General features: G+C 42.5%; 1 protein-coding gene across 7 annotated transcripts in view; it reads left to right on the top strand.

Moving 5' to 3' along the window:
• The first annotated feature begins 482 nt into the window (after positions 1–482).
• asap1b (ArfGAP with SH3 domain, ankyrin repeat and PH domain 1b) overlaps positions 483–21226 on the top strand; it is a 40775-nt gene continuing 20031 nt past the window's right edge. For 6 of the 7 annotated variants that reach the window (XM_029457466.1, XM_029457461.1, XM_029457465.1 and 3 more), the window contains exons 1-6: positions 483–1203; positions 15557–15629; positions 16819–16964; positions 18732–18806; positions 19247–19296; positions 19490–19619. In XM_029457466.1, the coding sequence (XP_029313326.1) occupies positions 1078–1203; positions 15557–15629; positions 16819–16964; positions 18732–18806; positions 19247–19296; positions 19490–19619 (600 nt within the window). In that variant the 5' untranslated portion in view covers positions 483–1077. The remainder of the gene's footprint in view (positions 1204–15556; positions 15630–16818; positions 16965–18731; positions 18807–19246; positions 19297–19489; positions 19620–21226) is intronic. The other variant, XM_029457463.1, reaches the window with a different exon arrangement.

Here is a 21226-nt window from a genome sequence, read left to right as displayed (position 1 = left end):
TCCATCAACCAGGCGAGGTGGGTGGGAGAGAGTTGAGTCAAGATGCCAGTTGGAACAAAATACAGGAAATCGGGTAATTTTGTTTTCAAAATAAAATAGAATTATATCGTGACGAGAAAAAAAAAAAGCCATATCACCAGAAGCTTTAATAGCGACTCATAATGTATAATGTATACATCATTTTGAAACTGGCCTTTCACTTTCACGCCTACACAGGCAGTTAAACCTCAGTCATCTTTGGGCGACTGGTCAGTAGCTGTGGTGTGGTGCATCAGCCTAAAATGCTGAACTTTTCCCTACTTTGTGATGTCATATGGTTCTCTCAGGTTTGAACCCTTTTGCCATTTAACCACAACAGCTTGGGCAGTACTAACAAAATGTGACAAAAGGTGACGGCCATATAATAAAGCTTCACCCCCCCCCGTGGTTTTAATTTTGAAATCCTTGACCGGAAATAACATATTTCCTTCCAGTTAGCTTGACTCTAGCTTTGAGAAGCTCGAGCGCGGAGAGAGTGGTAGTGAATGTGTCTGCAGCAGCGTTTAGCGTTAAAAAACATAAACTACGGCTGAAGAACAGAGGACCAAACCCCGCAGCAGTTAGAGACGACCCCGGAAGACCATGGACTATGATAAATTCTAAAAAGAGGATAGTAACGGTGGGCTGTTTTGACGACAAGCGGTTTATTGAACATCTGTAGAGCATAATGAGGGCATCCGCTATTCTTTACGGTGGTTTTTCCTCTGAGGTTTAGTTAGACGCAGAGTGACACTATTTATAAATGCGTCGCTTTTAGACATCCACTCAAGGAATAGACACACCGACGGGACACATCCTGCTGAAATTTAGTAAATTCCCTCCTCCCATGGCCCCTGGGGAACAGTGAAGTCATTTGAGAAGTCACCGGAGAAGAAGACACGTCTTAATCATCTCGATAGTTTTCGCGAGGAAAATCGACTTTCCCCCTCCATCTGCTCTTGGTCGCACCAGACTCCCTCTGCCTTTTCCTTATTTTTCCCCTTTTTATTTTTATTTTTTATCTTTCTGAGAATTCATCGCCATTTCCCCCGTTAAAGGATGCCGGATCAAATATCGGTGTCCGAGTTTCTCTCGGAGACAACAGAGGATTACAATTCCCCGACAACATCCAGCTTCACCACCCGACTGCAGAGCTGCAGGAACACAGTGAATGTGCTGGAGGAGGTAAGGCCACGGTGTCAGCCTGCCTGCAAGCTGTATGCATGATGGATGGATGGATGATTGAAGATGCTTAATTTAACAATACAACCAAAGAGACTAGGTTATGATATTAAAAATAGATCTTTAATGTAAAAAGACAACAGGCTTTTTATGGTGTAATGTACTTATACGACCACGGCTACATGCAATGAACCATGAATGCAGCTAGTGATATTTGACAGCATTTCAAAATCCCTTTAGAGGCCCAAATGCATTATTATGTTGCACATCCGCCCACTAGAAAAGAAAATAATTGCACCTGTTGAGCTGCAGTAGTACCTGATGCAAAAATCGACATCCCCCCACTCCCACACACACACGCACACGCACGCACACACACACAGCTGGTGTGTGTAGGTGAACTCTCATCCTGTGTGTTTGTGCATTTGCTGTTCTTTCTTGCCAGATATGTAGAGTTATAATAGAGGGGGTGGATGGCTTTGGTGGTATAAGGAATAGCAGAATGTGCACTCAGGCCTGCAGCTCTCTGTGTTCAGTATTACATAACTCACAGCTTCAGAGTGTGTGTGTGTGTGTGTGTGTGTGTGTGTGTGTGTGTGTGTGTGTGTGGACCATCTCTAGTCACTGGCAGTCAAATCTGGATTGAACTGTTTCAGGATTATCGAGATTCCCCACTCTAACATTGGTCAGATTGCATTTAAAAAAACAGAAACAAACCCAGTCACACTCTATGATGCTGTGTCACCTTTGATCGTGTATAGGGAGTGTAATCAGGCCAGGCAGGTGGGTTGCTATATGTGTGTGTTTCCCAGCTCCCCACCCCCAACATCACCCTCCATTGGCATCCTTCCTGATATAATTAACTGGAGCGTCAAACCAGGGGAGCGCACACCTTCACAGTTGACCATGAATGCCAAAACGTGACCTAATTTCCCACTTTAAAGCGCATTTAGTTGCAGACATGAATTACTTCAGGCTCACAGTATTTAGTTTAATCTGTCATGTAAAGCAGAAACATTGAAAGTGACTAAATGGGGTTTATTTACTGTACAGATCACATGTAAACATTACGATGAGCAGGATAGTAACTAGATATGTTTGTTTTAAAGGAAAATAAAAACACCCCTTAAAGCTACTATAGCAAACAGTATCCATCATTTCTATCTTCAAACCTTCACAAGCTTAATAAATCATGATAATAATAAAAATACAATCAAAACAGAACCAGGCCCGTGTCTATTCTCAACCCGGAGCACACTTTCTGTCTGCTGACTGTAACAAGGAAAAGGCTCGCATCATGAATCACCTCTCTGGCTCTGTGCCTCTGAACCCAGAGACTGCAGCAGCACAAACGAAAAACATCTGTTAGAAAGGGCCGCCATGTGCGCTGGGCTTCAGTAGCCGCTCTGGAATTTTTGCACAGATCACATGACAAGGAAGACCATTATACTGGTACCAAAGGGCGAGCAACATGCTCTTCAGTGTTTAAACAAAGGCAAGATGCCCCTGAAACATTTGGCCGAGGATATTCAGCCCGTCGGGTAATTCGAACCGGGATCCACCCATCAGATGGTGGCTGTGGCGAACACACGAGCAGCAGCCAGCCAGCCTAAAGCCATAAATACTGTTAGATCAGTGTCTGTTTAATAAAATTAGCTACCCCGTCTGATCCCTGCGTAGAAATGTAAGGAGTGAATTGCATCATAGACCCAGAGCTGCTGCAGTGAAGTAAAACTGCCTTCGGCGTCACTTTGCCTGAAGAGGCGTTTGTTTAAAATGTCCCAGGTTTCTGCTGAGCTCCCGAGTTCCTCTCCTCAAACTTAAAGCATTTATCCCTTTTTTGTTTTTGTTTCTACAAGTCATTTCCTTGGTATGTTGACAAGGTGTAAATTATGCAAAGGTACAACTTGAATATTTAATGCTGTAACTTGAGGGGGTGAGTTGACACACAGGAGGGTAGTCCCTCTCTTAAGTCATCTGGAGGTGCAACGAAAGAAAGAATCATATTGCAGCATCATATCGTCCTAATTCATCAATTATTGATCAATGCATAATGAGTATTCACGACTCACCAGCCTCTGCCCTTTCATTGTGCATTGTGTATGTGTGTGGGCGGCAGACCGGAAGCTGTGTTGGTATGCAGTGTGGGTTTTATTTTGGTGTCATCTTTGGTGCTAAGCAGTCGTGTTGTAGGTTTTCTTTTTTCTACAAGATGCATTTCCCAGAAAGCAGAGTTGGATTTGCTGTTGGAGAAGTTGTTGAGGTTGATGATCATATTTTGTTTATCCAGATTCCAGAGATTATAGCTGCAAACTAACAACAAGTATTTCCATTCATCGACATTAAATATTCTCTCGTATTCCAGGAACACACAGTCGTAGAATTGGTTAGCAATAACATCTTTGGCTTTTAGGATCTGGAACCCAAAGATATTTGGTTGGATCACGTTGTTGGTTCGTCTGACAGTTTGTGGCAAAGCAAGATATCTTAACAGCTACCAGCCATATTGCCATATCATTTTCTTTGTTCATTCATGCTCCGAGCACATGATATATCATAACCTAGTTAGCAGATTGTCCTGAAATTTGCCAAGCACACTTTGGCTATCGAGGAGAATACCCTTTTTGTTTGAACTTCTTTTTGAGTGCCACCCTCAGGACAAACGTAACATTTTCAGGACCACAAAACAATACTGATACAACCTTATTCTGTAGATGGGGACATCCAAACCTGTATTGAGTTGTTCCTTGACAATGCTTGTGTTGTCTCTGGTTACCTGGCAAACAGCTTTTAACAGTTAACCCAAGATTGTCACTGAATAACATTATGTAAACAATTGACAAATCATTTCAGCAGTAGTGGAGATTGCTGATAATATACTGCTTTCTTCTATCAATTCTAGAAAAACACCAAAATTGCTTATATTGCCATGCCTTCTATAAACTTTAATATATTACATAAGGTACATTATGTATTATAATGTCATTGCCAAGTACTTTTCTTTAGCTATTTAGGGTTGTCAAATTTGTGTCATCTTGTTTCCTAGGAAAATGTCCCTTCTACCTTTTTTTTTTTTTTAAATAAATAAAATTAAATGAAAAAATAAATTAAAATTTGAGCTGCAACGTGCAAAGTCGTATAATTGATTGGTCAATAGATGGAAAATTAATCTGGGCAATCAATTCATTATTTAAGAAGATTATTAAATGTGGGGATTTACTGCTGTTATCATAAAGTCTATTAAAAACACACAATCATCTTATAATATAGGCTTTAATCAGATTTTCTTGTACTCTGTCAAATAAAACAGATAAATCTTATTAACACACAAAAATATCAGTGCATCTCTAATTTGTTCCGCAAACATTGCAACCTATAACTATCTAACTACAAACACTTCTAAGCAGATTGTGCAGAGAACAACAAATCTAACACTTGCTTGCATGCAAATGTCACAGGTTATTACTTTAAGACTCTCCCGCTTTCCCTGATACACCGTAAGTTAATAATAGCAGCAGGCACTTGTTATTCCCCCCGTGGGGCATGCATTGTCTCCCTCTCTACCCCACAGATGGTACTTTGCGTCATTGGGTTTGCTTTCCTAAACCACAGAGAGCCATAGCAGCGATACAAGGGAAACCCTCACTGCATTGGCATTCCTTTGAGCATGCACCACATCACATGGGCTGCACCAGAAAAATGTTGACTTTTCACAGTCATTCTATTCAAGCATGGCTGAGCTTGACCTAATAGGCAGAGGCCCTTTTATATTTTTTTACTTTTATATAACGGCCTTTTCAGTCGCAGCATTTTAAGCCTGAGACTCTTCAGAGAGTTTGACGCTATTCTGTACTTAGAAGAAGAAGAAGCTGAATGAGGAGTTTTATTCCAAACCACTGCATATTTATATTGGAGTGAAAGTCATTGCCTGAAGTCATCATAGAGTAATTTATAGATTGCAAAAGATCTAGTTTATAAAATGTCCCATAGCTGTTGCCAGACTTAACATTCTTACCAGTCTTTTAAAAGCTTACATTTTTATTTATGTTCATTTTATATGACGTAGCGGCACTCTCCATTTGGCTTTAAAGGTGCTGTGTGCAGATTGTGACCACTGAGGAGCTGTAAGCAAGAAGCAGACATGTATAGCTGAACTGTGCTGTAAAAGCCAGCAAAGCCCCCCCCAAAAAAAGGAATACAAGACAAACTGAAGCTAATGTGAACAATGCCGGTTTTAAAACAAAAGAAAGGCGTTTTCACGTGTGATTTATGAGGTAGGCGGTGGCGGTTTTCATAGGCTGAGACCAGTATTCACTTTGAGGTGGTAAAACTCAGTATCATGTTCAGTTTTCTTTGCGTAGAGCTGCATCCTCACTATTATCAGTCAATCACTCGGGCACGGAGACTTGCAAATACACTTGGGGTTGCCATTAAACTTCCAATTCCAATTGAATAGTCATCTGGTCTATAAAACAACAAGGCATCACAGTTCCCCAGAACCCAATGAGCTGGCATCCTCGTGTCTAGTTTTGACCAAAAATGCAAACTTATTGTGTTTACTCTCCTAGAAGACGAAGAAAGGCAGCAAATCTTCACACTTGGATTTGAATTTAGAACATTTTTAGCATATTTGCTTATTTCTTTTATAGCCCCTGAGATGAAACGATGTCTGATACCCTCCATGATGAAAGTTATCAAACAGTGGAAGTTAGAGGATGTTGATGACAGCCAAATTGCAACAATATTATCTCAAATAAACCCAGAAACAAGCCAGGACTTATCAAAAAGACAGGAGAAAAAGAGGCCTGAAGGATACACACTGAGTTTTGGTACGAAATGCTTTAAGCAAAAAAAAAAAAACAAGAGCCGGTTTGTTTATGAATAAACATCCATTGGGTATGTTTTAGAGAAATCTAAAGTGAGTTAGTGTTTAGGATTAACAAAAGCATTTCTGTTTGTGTTATTAGTTACAGATACACTCAGACTATTTGTTAGTTATCACAGCTTCAAGCTGTTTGTCTGAAAAGCACCTGAGGTCATTTGCTAGAAGACACGCTGTCATGTGAGGCTTCATGCTTCGTCACATGTAGCCTCACATCCAGTCCACCAACAGGGAGTCAGTTGTAACGATATCTACACATCTATCTATCTATCTATGCTTTTCTTCTTACATATTTGTCATTGCGCTTTAGTGGATGAATTGGCTGCTTCTTTGACAGCTCTCGATCTGGAAACTACCTAGAAGTCTTCTTAAAACAGGGATTTGTGTTTCGCCTGTTGGGGAATGTCTCCTTTCATTCAGGCCTACTTCATTAACACTGAAGTCATTTGTGTGTACCATGTGCCTGTCTGTTAGTTGAGTGTTAAGTACTTTAGAGGATTAAAACAACTTTTTAATTGTTTGCTGAGAATCAAGGAAAAAAAAGATGAATAATTCAAAATGTTCTCTTTTTTTTTTTTTACCATATTTGGCTTTACATAACACAACTGAGTGCACGCTATTTAAGGCTCCATTCTACAGCATTTGCAACTGTGCACAGCTGTGTCACATTTAATTATTAATAAAGTTCTGGCTTTTTTATTCATCATTTGTCCCCTGTGTCACCAAACCCAGTGAATCATACGGTGTGAGAGAATGGGAACATTTTTCATCCCATGGCACCGTACCTCACATGACATCTTGTTCCAGTTAAACTGCACTATAAAAAAAAAAAGAAGCAGTTTAAAGTGGTCATTAGCAAGATACCTAGTAGTTTTTACATTTTCAGTGTGGACTTAGTGGTGTTTCAGAGATAACAGTGACACCAGTGCTATGATATGAAGTTCACTACTTAGCTACCTGCTATCACAGGCCTGAAGTACCTGCAGTAAAAGACAGATTAGTTTTGCATGACAATGTTTCAGACTCGAGCACATACAGTAGTTCAGTAGAGCTGAAAATCTCACTCTCTTCGCCTCGAAGCGTTCATGTCATCAATGGAGCTATTATACGTGGGTCATGTGATGCTTATTGACCACAAAAGTTGAAATTGGAAGACGGAAAAAAGAGTGAAAAGAACATAAAGAAAGTTAAAATGATCAATTTCAATTTGCAACGCCTCGACTGCTCCGGCTGCGTCTACGTGCTAGCACCCAATGAGCAGCTAATGCAGTCGTGCAGACTAGAGTGCAGCTACTGTACCGCGTAGCCTACGGCGTCACTCGCGCCATGTCGTCACAATGTAAAGAAACTGGAAGATCATCGGGTCACGCTTTATTTAAAGATGGCTACCCCCTTTAGTAACCTTGTTACACAACATAAATGTAAATGAGCTGTTTATATTGTGCTACACATTGTTAGCCGTTTGCTAACAAGTGAAACCAGACACAAACAAACAGTTGGCTCCTTTTTAATTTTAGTTAGACGTCAGTGATGGTGTCTTTGCTGTCATTTTGCCACCAGTTTGACATTTCTGTGTTTACTATCATGAAGGAGATGCAGTATTCAGTATATTACCAAAGGAGCATCCAAGGGAGGGATGTTCCTTTTTTAAATCTCCCTCTATAAATACTAACAAACCTACAATCCATTTTCTAATTTGTTCCGTCTCCCACAGCGGGAGGTGAGACTCTGTTGTGTTGCTTGTTTGTCGGCTTCTTTGCCGTCTGTGGCTGAAATCTGATAATCGGTCTGTGGGCCACAGCTGTTGGCCTACCTTCCTGCCACAGCTGCACTGCGTATATCATCAAGGGCTATTAGCCGGCAGCGGATTAGCCCCGGACCAGACTCTGCCCCGGCACTCTGATCCCCCTTCTCTACCCCAGATTTAGGCGAGGAAGAGTGGGTCAGTGTTCACATCTGTCTGCAGCCTTCCTCACACGAATAGATGGTGTTTAAGTCTTCCTCACACGAATAGACATTTTAATCTGTGATGGAGAAATTCAGTGTGCCATCAATGCAGATAACAAATGTAATGTAGGCAGATATTATATGTTAGCATTTAGCTGCTTGCATGGCTGTAGACTCTTATGCTGTGTCTCAAATGGGATACTTCCCATAGTACACTGCCTTGTTGTACACTGTTGCCCAGTGCGTAAATCGTTATCGTTCACGGTACCAAATCATTACAGACTGAACCTCAATGAACCCAATGAAATGAATGACGGCTTCTATCCGGCATCTGTATAGTTGTACATTTATTAAACGGTGGATCCTGCCACTTCCGTTACATGCACAAAGATGGTGGGTCTTTGAGGATGAGAAGCGTTCCACACTCTACTTTTCCACCATTATGAGTGCACCATCCGGGAACTCATAGTGCACTATATTGTGCCATATATTGCCTCAGTGTGAACGCACTTATGATCTCAAAATAGCCAGTGTAAGTACAGAAATGCGCAAATTGAGACACGGCACTCGTCTCTCCTCAGTTCATCTTTTGTGGCTTCTATGATTATATCAGCGCAGTAGTAATATTGTGGCCTGCCCTGCAGAACCAGGAGACCGTGTTGTCCTGTGACAACAGGCCATCTTGTTGTGGCCTGAGGGGTAAACAGTGCATCTCTTGTCTGTGAGCTTTGATGATGTTTGCCCCTGGACTGTGCGTGTGCTTGTGTGCTTGTGTGCTTGTTACTACAGCTAAACAATTGATACAGCTTTTCAATGTCAAATTTGTATACAACCTTTCCCAGAGCACCCAAGTGCATTCAAGCCTGGAGGAAAGACATTGACGGGCCTTCAAGACAAGTCCATTTAATGTCAATGAAAAGTCTTACATCACTTCCTTTTCTACATCATAACAGCATCTGTCAAAGCTCCAGTCACTACTCTCTGAAAGTAGTCAAATGGGGAAATTCAAGTGGAAATGTGCATTAAGATCGGTTAAAGCTTTTGTAGGAAGACGCAGTAAAGGTTTATTTCTGTTCCTCTGTATGTCCAGTTGCTCAAAATATCTGAATATCCAAAAGGCCTATGGGAGTGGATACACCTGTGGTTTTGGAATAGCTGCTCGCTCACCCAGCGTCCCATAAAGTGTGAAATTCGAGACTGGTCTGCAGAAAAACTTCAAGGAATGCTGTAAAGCGCTCTGCAGAGTCTGTGACTTTGGCCAAGGAATCATGACCGAGCGGTTGTGCAGGAACGTTAGAAAAATAATGTTACTTCTGATTGTGCATGTTTATCAAGGGAGCAAATCCTTTGGCAGCGTGCCCTACAGATTTACAACGCGGGCGGCTGGTTGGTGGGAAGCAGAGCTGGCAGGCTTATCAGCTGATCAATGATAAGGGAAAGATTGAAGATAAAAGCTTGGAGTAGTTTATTTTAGTTTTGCTTTGATCGACCTACACAGCGCTGGTTTGTTAAAGTGTTGGTCTTTTGCCAGCTTTTCTAGTGTAGTATTGTAGTCCTGTGTTATAAATGATCAATACTTAAGTATTGTCGTTGTTTCTCATTTGTAGCTAATTAACAACATGACAACACTTAAACAAAACACACAAGAATTCGCACAAGGTCCACTCGGTAGTTGAAGGCTGCAAACACTAATTATTTTCATGATTAATTAATCCCTCCATTATTTTAAAAGTTAACGGAGGAACATCTTCTGCAGGTTGATGGATACTTAATGACAAATAGGGCTGCATAAACCATTATCTTATGTGTCATTTCAAGGACTAAATGATCAATCAAAACTATAACCATAGAACAATTTGTTCTAATTCCTCTATCCCGGTCTACAAAGTGGTTTTGAGGTTCACATTTGTCTGGAAACAAACAACCTGTTTGCTTTGCTGTTGTTGGTTTTCTCTCACTGATCTCAAACACTATAAGAAAGAGGATGCTAGCTGTCATTCTTTAATCATCAGCTGAATCTTCCTCCCACTGTTCTCCTGTTAATAGCAGCTGCTTCACATGAATAATCACTTCCTGACTGGTAAACACAATACAGATAAAGGTATGCAGCTTGTTTGCTTTCAGGTGAGGTGAGTGCAGACTAATGCAGCAGTGTGTGGGCGGAAGTGTGAAAAGAAACCCTGCACATTGCTCGAAACAAGTAGTGGGCTGATGGAGAGACGGAGACAGAGAGAGAGAGAGCAAGCATCTCTGCGGGAAGCTGCCAAATGAAGTGTGAATGTAACACTGCTGAATGCTTGGCTTGACTTTTCGCCGGCTGCACGCATGCGTGTCAGTTCCTGTGAGATCTGCGGCAAAGAGCAACCTAGCAACCGAGCGAGTTGGCGTTATCCACCGTGTGGCCTCACGAAGCACACCACAGGAAGCACACAGCTGAGCAGGTCATTCTCTCTCTGAGAGCGTAGAGCAGGATGCTGATAGCAGCAATACATAATGGAGTAATCTCTGACTTGTATTGACTTCTCTTCGTGGCCAATAACATTAGCAGGCCAATATTGATGCAATAGAAACCGGCTAATTAGAGCAGATATCTTACATAAGCTGCCAGTGACTCAGCTTACAGAGTCGTATTTCGTATATCTCCACAGTAAATGTCTTTATTCTTCGTCAAAGTAACATTATTATCACGTTGCGATACAGTGGAGAGCTGGGCTGTTAAAATTTCATTGTGGTTTGGACTTCCTTGTGGGACATTGAAGTGCTAATGGGAGGTTGCCACAAATGGGAATTGAGAGTTGGCTGCAAAAAGGCGATGCATCGTCGAGCTGCGCTGCTGGAAAATCTGACAAAGAAGGCCGAGCATTGGGGGCAAAAAATGCTTTTATGATAAAATGACGTTTGAACAAATCAGAGAATAGCTTCTCAATAGGCCAGGGGTAATATTACAGCAGGAATCTGATATCATTCTCAAAGGCAGTGTTACTTTAGACACTGAATGCAAAAACAAGTGATTGCGGTGCAGCTGCTTGTTTGTAATATTTGATTACAAATGTTGTTTTGGCAAATCTGACAATTTGCTGTAATTTGGTTGGTTACACCTCATATTAAGTAGCTTGCCAAGGCCAAAGGATAATGTAAGTTTAGCATTTTCCTTGTACTAAAAAGGCGCTATATGGCAGCCAAGTTTCCCCACCAGATAGAAGTACTATGTGTATATACTAATGTTATTTTTGCACCAACAAAGAAAACATAAACTTGATTAATTGTTCATTTTTGATGGATCACCTACAGTATATCAAGGACGTTACAATTCTCTGTAAGTTGATTTATATACCAGACTCTCCAGAACTGTAAGAAATATATCTAAAAACATGATCTGCAGTAAAAGCAGTAATGTAGCATGATTATGATATGTACATGATCGGGGCTAAAACATGTCAAACTGCCCGTTTGTCGATTTCTGCGTTCATGTTGATCGATGTTTGGGTTTCTCATTAACTTCAAAAACCTGAAAGAGATGTATTCCCACTTGATCCTTCTCATTTTATTTGCCATTTCAGACCAAAATTAACCAAAACCAAAACCACTGGCAGTCAATCGCTCTCTTTCAGTACCGTGTGTGTGTGAGTGTGTGTGTGTTTGTGTGTGTGAGAAATAGGCCATCTGACCTCAGCTGCTTTTGGAAATGTAACATCCTCTCATTTTTACAATTCCACTTGGAAAGCTGTAGGCCTCTCCTGCTGCAGGCCCAGAAAAAGGGATGTGCATTTGTTTCCTGCCAATGAAAGCTCCCCACCCTTCCTGCTTGACTCATGCCACATAGACTCAACAGACAGATAGACACACACACAGCCCGATCTCTCCTATGACTTATTCATATAGACAGAAATAACAGCAGGAGGTATTGCTGTAATGTACAGTACGTAAACATATACACTTGTTTTAGTTTTTTAGTGTATCTTTTATTGTAGCAGAAATGAAACACGTTTGATGTGGACAATTAAAAAACAAACAAACAAAGAAACTGATCTGGTCTGTCATTTACCCTCTAAAGATGGGTTTTAGCTTCATGTCTGGCTCCGGGGAAGTCTTTTGATAATTGTGCCCTTTCCGGTTTCTTCTTCGAGGAAATAATTAGCATATTAGCAACCCTGAGAACTCGGGCGTCTGATCTTTGCTTGGTGAAAAGCAAAATCTGCCACAGTGGCACAGTTGAGTCCCTGTGTGCTGCTGACAAACAGAGAGCAGGCCAGTTAGTCAGAGTAGCTTCCCCACAATCTCCACGGTGAAGAATGTTGAGACGATGCGTGAGACGGCCAGACCACATCTCCAGGGTAACCGTGTGGCCGCCCCTGCCCGGTGCGATGCCAAATGCAGAGGTGGAGGACAAGAGCGAGGTTCAAGGAGCTGGGAAGGATGAGTTCACGGAGAAAAAGACAAAGACTACTAACGTGTGCAGTTAGGGACAGAGCAGGAATTTCTAGATTGGATCAGCGGATCAAGAAAAACATTTTCCCAGACAGCCCAAAAAAGTATTTTGTTTTTACTCCTCAGCTGTCAGCAGAGAGCAGTTAGTGTCATTACACGGAGTGCTGCCGACCCGGGACAGGACACCGACAAGCCTGGCCGCTTCCTGCTTCCTGTCAAAGGACGGCTGCAGGGGAAACGGCAGGGCTGCTGAAGGAGGATAAGGCCTCGGGCAGGAAGCATGAAGCTGAGACAGCCTCCAGTCAGTCATGCCCAGTCACTTCAACCGCCAATTTCCCCCAAGGATTTGACCTCCTCGGCATGACTTTGTGTTGTTTGGAAACCAGGAAGTCAGCCCCATTAACCCTATTGGTCACATGGGTTCTTTCTGGGGTTATTCCTGTTCTTCTATAAAAAGTTTTTTTGCCTTACATTTCCCAAAGTTTGATTTCTTTCCCAAAGTCCAAATGTGTCTGCATCCGTTATGATAATTGATTGATAGTTTGAAGTCATTTTGTTAAGCAGAAATGTTAAAGTCACTGCTTTCCAGCCTTTTAGAATACAAACCAACATATATATTTAGTCTTTTATGTGTTTTAGACTGTGCTCTAGGATATTAAAATGAAAAATGTTCACTATGTTGTGGCTTTTTATAGACCGAATGACTAATAATTGACATAATCAAATGTGAGATGTGTTAATAAGTCAAAATTATCCCTAAAAAAACTGTTTGAATAGGATGAAATACCAGAAATGTTTGGTCTGCCTCACATCAGACATTTTATAAACTATCAAGGACATCTATTTGTGACCTCGGTGCTCACGCTGGTTAGAAAATGTGTTCTTGCAGAGGCACCATGCACCGCCTCCGCACCTTCACCTCCTTTAAGCTGACCCTTGACCTCTTTGGCTCCGTCTCTGACAGACTTCTACTTAAAAGCATTCTGACGCTGACATGTTGACTTTCACAGCACAAATGGATCTTTGAGATAGACATTTTTCAGTGGACTAACACAATGTATTCTTTGCTTCTTTTTCTCGCCGGCGCTAAACACATCGTCCACAGAGACGAGCGACCGCAGATGTTTTGGCATTGTCACACCGTCTAATCCCCCTGGGTTGAGTGGGAGCTTGCCATTGGTTCCTGGCAGATATAAACAATCCTTTGACTATATTCAATAGTTGTCGGCCTTTTTGGAGAGCACAGTTTGGATGCATTCCTGACTGTTGCCAAGGGTTTGCAAAGAATGTGTGCCAAGACAGCGCTATTTCATTGATTTGTTCCCCCCCCCCCCCCTTAAAAATCTGAAGATAACAGGTTTAACAAACCATCTCTCCAAGTTACATGTCACATTTACCCCTTGAAAAAGTGCTGTCCAGTCCGTATGGATGTGTGGACTTCCCCCAAAAATACAGCGAAGGAAGAGAATCTTTGGTAACTTGTTATGTTACGATTGAATATTTAATTACAAACACAGACAGAGTGGATTATGGGTGACCCTCGGGTGGCGGTGCCAGCTGCTCTCAACATGACCACCACAAAAGTCAGCCCGCCTGCTCAGCCTCTGTTCCGTGCTCTCCATCCTAATCGCCACACGACACTGCAATCCTCTGAATAATCACAGATTTATGTTGGAGACTGACGCGAGCTGAGTGATGAAGGCGGAGTTTGGTGTGTTGCGAAGAGGGTGAGGAAACGCAGCTTGTTAGTAAATGTGTCGGTTGTTATGGGGATCTAATGTGTGACTATAACGCACGACAGTGTCAAATCATTTGGATGAACTTTGCTCGGAGTCGCTGTCATACAAAAAGGAATCTCATGGAAATAAAGAAGTCTGCTGATTATTTCCATGATTTATTGTTTAGTCTTTAAAATGAAAACGGTCCGTCACAGCTGCCCACAGCCCACGGTAACATCTGCAAATGTTATGTGTTACACAAAGATATTCACTAATAATAATAAAAAACACAAAGAGGGTAACTCTGCCTCCCATAGAGAGGCACCTCATCCATGATCAGACACCAGGTCGGGGATGAGTAACCTCAGGGGTTTGAGCTTTTTCATTATTTAAGCATGTTTGGAGATTTTAATAACAGTAATTATCAAGATAATGTCATACACAGAGACACTCTTTGGCAAGATAATGGCACTATAAATGTTTCATATATGCACAAGGTTGCTTGGGCCACTGTTTAGCCAAACAGACACAGGGCTAAATAATGAGGCTGTGTGGGGAGGCATTGGGCAGCAGAGTCTGTTCACATATCCAGCGGGATCAAAGGGCCCGGCCTGCGGCGGCAAACTACTGCTGCCATAATTGGGGAAGAGCCATGTAAAGCTGTCCAGGGGAGGCCAAGGACGCCTTAATTATGTTGCAAAATGTAATTAGCTTGTTGCGTGTGTGTCTGAATACTTCAGGTGTTTATCACCAGAACATATATGTTGGACAGATAGTGATGGTGGTTGAATGGGAAGGGGTTTTGTATTAATACATGCATAATGTCCTTAAAATATTAGAAGTAGACATTTTTTTTAAGGACATTTTTTGCAGGATTTTCTCTAAATATAGATATGCATGATCGTTAAATGAATTTCTGTTTTTACATTAAGTAGTTCGCGATTTACAGTGAACTAACTGCAGGGACAGTCTCCCTGGGTGCTCAGGGGCACAATGAGTGCCTGATGTGACTGAACTCACGACCTTGTGGTTTGGAAGGCGTACCACCAGACCACTAGGCCACCACCACACATTGAATAAGCAGCCTAAATGTCATATATTTGTCATATATATCTGTGAGAGAGCACAAAGGCTTTGCTCCAGCAGTCAGCAGTGACATAATGATAATGCCACATTCAGGTCACTGTATTGTGAGCACTCTGTCTACGTGAGCTTTATGGAGTATGCATGCTTTGAATTACTGAGCAAATATTGTTCCTATGCCCTAAATTCTTCAAGCTAGCTGTAGCGTTACGTCGACATTATCCTCGCCGTCTTTTGACGTGAATGTTTTTCAATGTGTCGTTCGAGGTTTTAAAAGCGTCCTCCCCTCTTTTCTCAGGCGTTGGATCAGGATCGAACATCCCTGCAGAAGGTAAAGAAATCAGTGAAGGCCATCTACAATTCAGGACAAGGTGAGACTGTTTTCTAAATTCATCAGGCCTTAATGTGCGTTAGCTGATGACAACATCCCCAGAGGAGAGCCCAGGCTGTCTTAAATATCTTTAATAAAAATCAGGATGTGTTTGTTTGGATCACAACCCCTTTGTGGAACAGATGGGGTTTTGTGTGTGCGGCGTTTTCAGGCTGTCCCAGAAACCAACACCTGAGTTTGTTTTGCTCGTTGCTGTGACACGTCATTTCCCACTGAATACTTTTGAGGCAGCCTCCTCCCTGTAAATTGACAGTTTCAGATGTTTGTTTGTTCTCCACAGAAACCGTTTACCTTACTCCCATTGTGACTCTTAAAGAGAAACTCCTAAAGTCCCAAAACAACTGGAACATCTCTTAAGTGAAGTGTCTTATCAGTTAGCCACTAGCTTCAATGGTTAGTGACTTTGGCTACATCTAGTTATAGAGAGAGAGAGAAATACTGTCTGTGATCTAAAAATAGAAATAAGAATGGGATGATTATTCTTCCTGCAAATGTAAGGAATAGTTAGACTCAGGGGCGAAGCCAGGATTCCCTGCAACAGTTCTAATCCTTAAGATATATCAGTCCTGGTTGATTTGGCAACACTTGTGGTAACAACACACACTTTTAAACACTATAAAATACCAACCGTGTGTAGGTTTTCGATTGCCAGTATGCCAAAAGTTCAAAATGGCTGCTGCAGGAATGAGCTCTACAGGGTGCTTGTCTCACCTGACCTTCCTCTCAAGACTCTTCCTCAGATTTGGTCAACAGTCTGAAACCCTAACCCTCCATCTCCTCTCCTTAACGGCATGGACAGATGATGCTGCCGTTTGACTGACTGCTCCCGCAGAGTTTCACAGACCTGGAGAACCAAACATCAAACTTGACATTTGCTGCATTTTAAAAATGACTGAGCAGACTCAAACTGTATAAAACAAAGTCTCCCTGGAGCAGCACTGATCACAAATCACAGACGAAGGTCACGTGCGCCTGGTATTGTATCACTTGTGTTGCTGCACTGATGAAAGACCTTTCCATTGTAGAATCTGTGGACCCTTGCACCTGCAGTACACCCCCAACAGGACATTGCATAGACTGCCGGCCGCTTCCAGCCCTCTACACATGCTGATCATCAGCCAGTTCAGATAACTGACCAGTGGTTGGTTTTTTCTCCATTTTCAACACAGACCACGTCCAGAATGAAGAGAACTACGCTCAGGCTCTGGACAAATTTGGCAGCAACTTCATCAGCCGAGACAACCCCGACCTGGGAACGGCTTTTGTCAAGTTCTCCTCCCTCACCAAGGAGCTGTCGGCCCTGCTGAAGAACCTGGTGAGTTCAACACGTCAACGCTTTTATAATGTCATTGAAATGAAAAGCTCGTCCTGCTGTGCGCTCGTCTTCACACGGGTAGAAAGAGAGTTGACTTTTTCCTGTCTTCACTTCTATAAATGGTTTAGGATTTAGGTTTAAGGGTAAGATTAGGATTAGGGTTGGGATGAGGCTTGTGGTGTGGAATGTGAAGAGGTTATTGATGAATGTAGTCACTAACACTGGAACGGTAGAGGTGTACGTGCCCTCGGGTTCATCAATCTCTACACTTTTCAAATCTGTATAAACTGCGCCTACACAGCCAGTGCTGTCATCACAGTCGGACGGTATAGCTGACTGCGGCTATATCCACCTCCGAGCTCTGTGTTTTTTTTTCCCAAGTCGAGGCTCTTATCTGCCCGCCGTGGATTTCCCCTGACGTTTCTGTTGAATAATGTGTCCTGTTTGAATCCTCTGTGAGTGATTGTTGTTAGAAGAAGAGCCAGTCTCCGCTCTCTCCCTCTCTTCCTGTGTGGCTGACAGCGAGATTAGACTCCATAAATACACTTGGCAGCACCAGGAACAACTCTGTGTGTGTGTGTGTGTGTGTGTGTGTGTGTGTGTGTGTGTCCATAAACCTTCCTAAACCACCCACCTGTTGGCGCTATCTGCATAGTGCAGCAGGAAAGTGAAAATCTCTCAGTTTTTCCCACTCTTGACTCTTGTCTTTGCCATTTTCAGTATTTTATTGAGTGACTTTTTTTAGACTTCAATAACTGCGCCCCGAGGGTTGCTGGTGTGTGCGAGCACTACAAATGAGAATTGATGAAAAGCGCTTGTCCTAGATGTCCTTACATGTGTTATCGGCTTCAATGTAAAGATTTTTGTAGACATATTTGGTCTTGTTGTTGCCAGCGTTTGATAATTTCTCTGAATAATTCCTTCCTTTTTGTATACTATTAAAGACACGGTTACAGGATGGGCTGTTAGAGCACACCGGCAGCCATCCAGGATTGATCCTGACGTTGGCCATATGCAAGACAGGCACTTAAGAAGCACATTAGCGCCCATTAAGCGCTGTTTACTTCCTTGACCGTGTGTCTGTGTGGACTTGGCAACAGGGACTTAAATGCTTAGTACTGCTGTAAATGACCTTGCTGATCCTAATGGTTAGAGCTGCTGAGCACAACTGTGGCAACCCGAGCTGCTGGCAACAAGCTAATTCTTCAATAGACTAACTTGCACTTTTGCTACGATGTTGCTGATTTCTTCAGTCAGCAGCGGCGTGAACGTGCTGATGCACTGCGTTGTAGGTTAAAGGGTAAGGCCGGTGTTCTATATATTTTGTTTAATGGTCAATTAATCCCATAAAAAGACAAAAATTCTAACAATTTGTTAATCCTTCTTTCAGTACTTAACAAACCCCCCCCCCCCCCCCCCTCCTGGTCGACGTTACTCCGACGTTCCCATTGAAGAAGCCATTTAAAGCTGCGATGATCAATATTTTCATATCACCAGCGGGTCAATGACATGTCACTCAGTGTAACGATGTGGATCATTGATGTGGTTTTTTTTATAGTTTGGGCAACAGTAGAGCGCTGTGACACAGAGCAATGAGTTATATCGAGCTTCGGCTACACACACACGATACTTGTTTGTAAGATCAGTTCAGCCTCAGCCTTATCTTAGAAAAATGTGTTATGATATTTTAGCTGTGATTTATCGTGTCAACGGCTACATTCTAACTCCAAGTGTTCTTCCTCCTCCATTCTGTGTGTTCTCCTACAGCTTCAGAGCCTCAGCCACAATGTGATCTTCACTCTAGACTCGCTGCTAAAGGGCGATTTGAAAGGCGTGAAAGGGGTAAGATTTACTCTTAAACAGTTTCTCTTCCTGTCATTCTCTCTCTCTCTCTCTCTCTCGCTCTCGCTCTCTCGCTCTCTCTCTCTCTTTCTCTTGATTAAAGACAGAGAAAATGATGCCTCGTCAGCACATCTCTCTATTAACCTCTGTATGTTGAGTGTAAGCCAGAAGAGACCAGAGAAGGCAGGGAGGGGAGGGCTCACACTGTAAACCTTGCAGAAGTAAACACTGTCTTTGTGTTGCGCTTGAGGCGAGTGGCGAGTAACTGGGTCATGAACCGTTGATGTTTGGGGTTCAAGGCGTGGTTGCTTGCAGGCCGTCCAGGGCATAAATCTTGAGCGGAGTGAGGCAATCTGGTAGTGATCCAACTCTGCGAAGAACTCCGTCCCGCGGTGACCTCTTTGTAGTCTGCTGATGCTTGTCCTCCTTTGTTTCCGCAGGACATAAAGAAGCCCTTCGACAAAGCATGGAAAGACTACGAGGCCAAGTTGTAAGTGGATAATTAAAGTTTGCATAATTGCGCCATCTAGCTCATTATAGAGTTCTGAATAATGGATCAAACACTGTTTTTAATGTGCAGCAATATTGGTTCTACTCTCCAGAAGATATTGCACACATAATAGAGCACAAACCTACACGCACGCTCTAAAGACAGACAGTGATTGTCCTCTCCTCTGTGTCAGTACAAAGATCGAGAAGGAGAAGCGAGAGCACGCCAAACAACACGGGATGATCCGCACCGAGATCACCGGGGCTGAAATCGCCGAGGAGATGGAGAAGGAGCGGCGTCTCTTCCAGCTCCAGATGTGCGAGGTAGGTTGTGAAAGGAAGCTTCGGTGTAGGACATGTTTGGTTGGCTTCTCAGCAGCGAGGACACGCCACAGGTTAAATCCCCACAGCACATGTCCTCCTTTATGCTGCTGTCTCACACACTGACCTTCACATGTATGTTGTGTTAACTTGTGTCAAACAACATGGCCTCCTCATTCATTTCAATGGCTTTTCATATTATAAAGCACTGTGTAGTGTTTTAGCACCTGATAAGCATTCAAACTCGTGGGTCCGACACCCGACACCGACCTTCCTTTGTCCTGTTTCGTCTTCTCACTGCAGCAATTCAAACCCGCCAACGCCAACGCAGTGCTATTTTTGATTTGAGCACCCACTTATTAAAATCACATATGTATATGTATGTAAAGTCTTCTTTACCAGCTGCGTTTAAAGATGATTCTTGAGCTTGAGTTGACTTTTTTCCTTCTCTCTCAGATGATTTGAATAATTTATAGAATATCTTTAAAACTCGAGCAGCTCCACATGTAGGGATTACAGCGGATCCAAAAGATACAGCTGTACCTACATCAATTCATGAACAAGGTATGTGCAGCTGTCTGCCTCAATACCAGCCTGAAACTGGCTGTTACAACGATTGTATGTAAGTGGATATGATTTAGAAAAAATAACATCTCGTGGCACGTCATGAGTACAAGTCGGATATTTGAGCGGCTCATACTAAACAGTCGAACCGTTTGCCTTTTTAATTTAAGTGTTTTCAGATGTTCCTTTGGTTCCGTGAACTTGTTTGCTTCGAAGCATGTTGTGACACAGTTTGAGTTCTCTTTGGTGTTATCGCTCAAAGACTAAAGACTTAAAGAAATCTGACAGCTAGAATTAAGTGTAAAACAAATGTGAGTTCTTTATGTACCCAAGAGATTTAGAACAAACTGTTGGAGCTCACTCTGCTTTGCCAAAAAACCTCTCTTAGTGGTGGGCGGTGACGCCTACGCCTTGTTCACTGTTTTATCCTTTTTGACTCAAATTACATAATGCACCGATGCTGTTGCACTGCTGTTGGTTCTTTGAATTATTCACCACAGAAGTTGCTGCTGTCCTTTCGTGGCTGAGCTGCCCTCCTCTCACAGTGACCCTTATTCTCCACCTGCGTTCACACTTTTTATTCCTCGTTAGACCAGGTGTTTAATCTAGTCGGCCATGCTAGCAGTGCTTTGAGCTAAGTGCTAACGTCAGCATGCACGCATTGACAATGCTAACACGCCTGATGCCTGAAATGGCTGAAATCATGGAATTTAATACATGTTTTAATATTAAAGTTGAAACATTTGAGTTTGAACCTGAACGTTTTTTATCTTTTTGTTATTTCAGTCACTGTATTATCCATTGTTGTGCCGCCTCCAGTTGAATGCCGGATGCCAAAAAGGAGTTGGAGCTCCCACGTTGTATTATCACCGGCTTCCTCTTTCATTGGCCGCCTCATGTCCAGATTTGATTTAACATTTCTAATCATCAGCAAAGCTTTTCATGTTTGTGCTCTGACTTACAGTATGATGCTGATTTGTTGTGTGCTGGTAAGACTGCACGAGTCCTCTGAACAGTGCCTGTTGGTTGTTCCAGGCTAAAAGAAA

This window comes from Cottoperca gobio, chromosome 20 (genome assembly GCF_900634415.1).
Source record: "Cottoperca gobio chromosome 20, fCotGob3.1, whole genome shotgun sequence".
In the NCBI taxonomy this organism is placed as follows: domain Eukaryota; kingdom Metazoa; phylum Chordata; class Actinopteri; order Perciformes; family Bovichtidae; genus Cottoperca; species Cottoperca gobio.
This window is presented reverse-complemented; position numbering and strand designations above follow the sequence as displayed.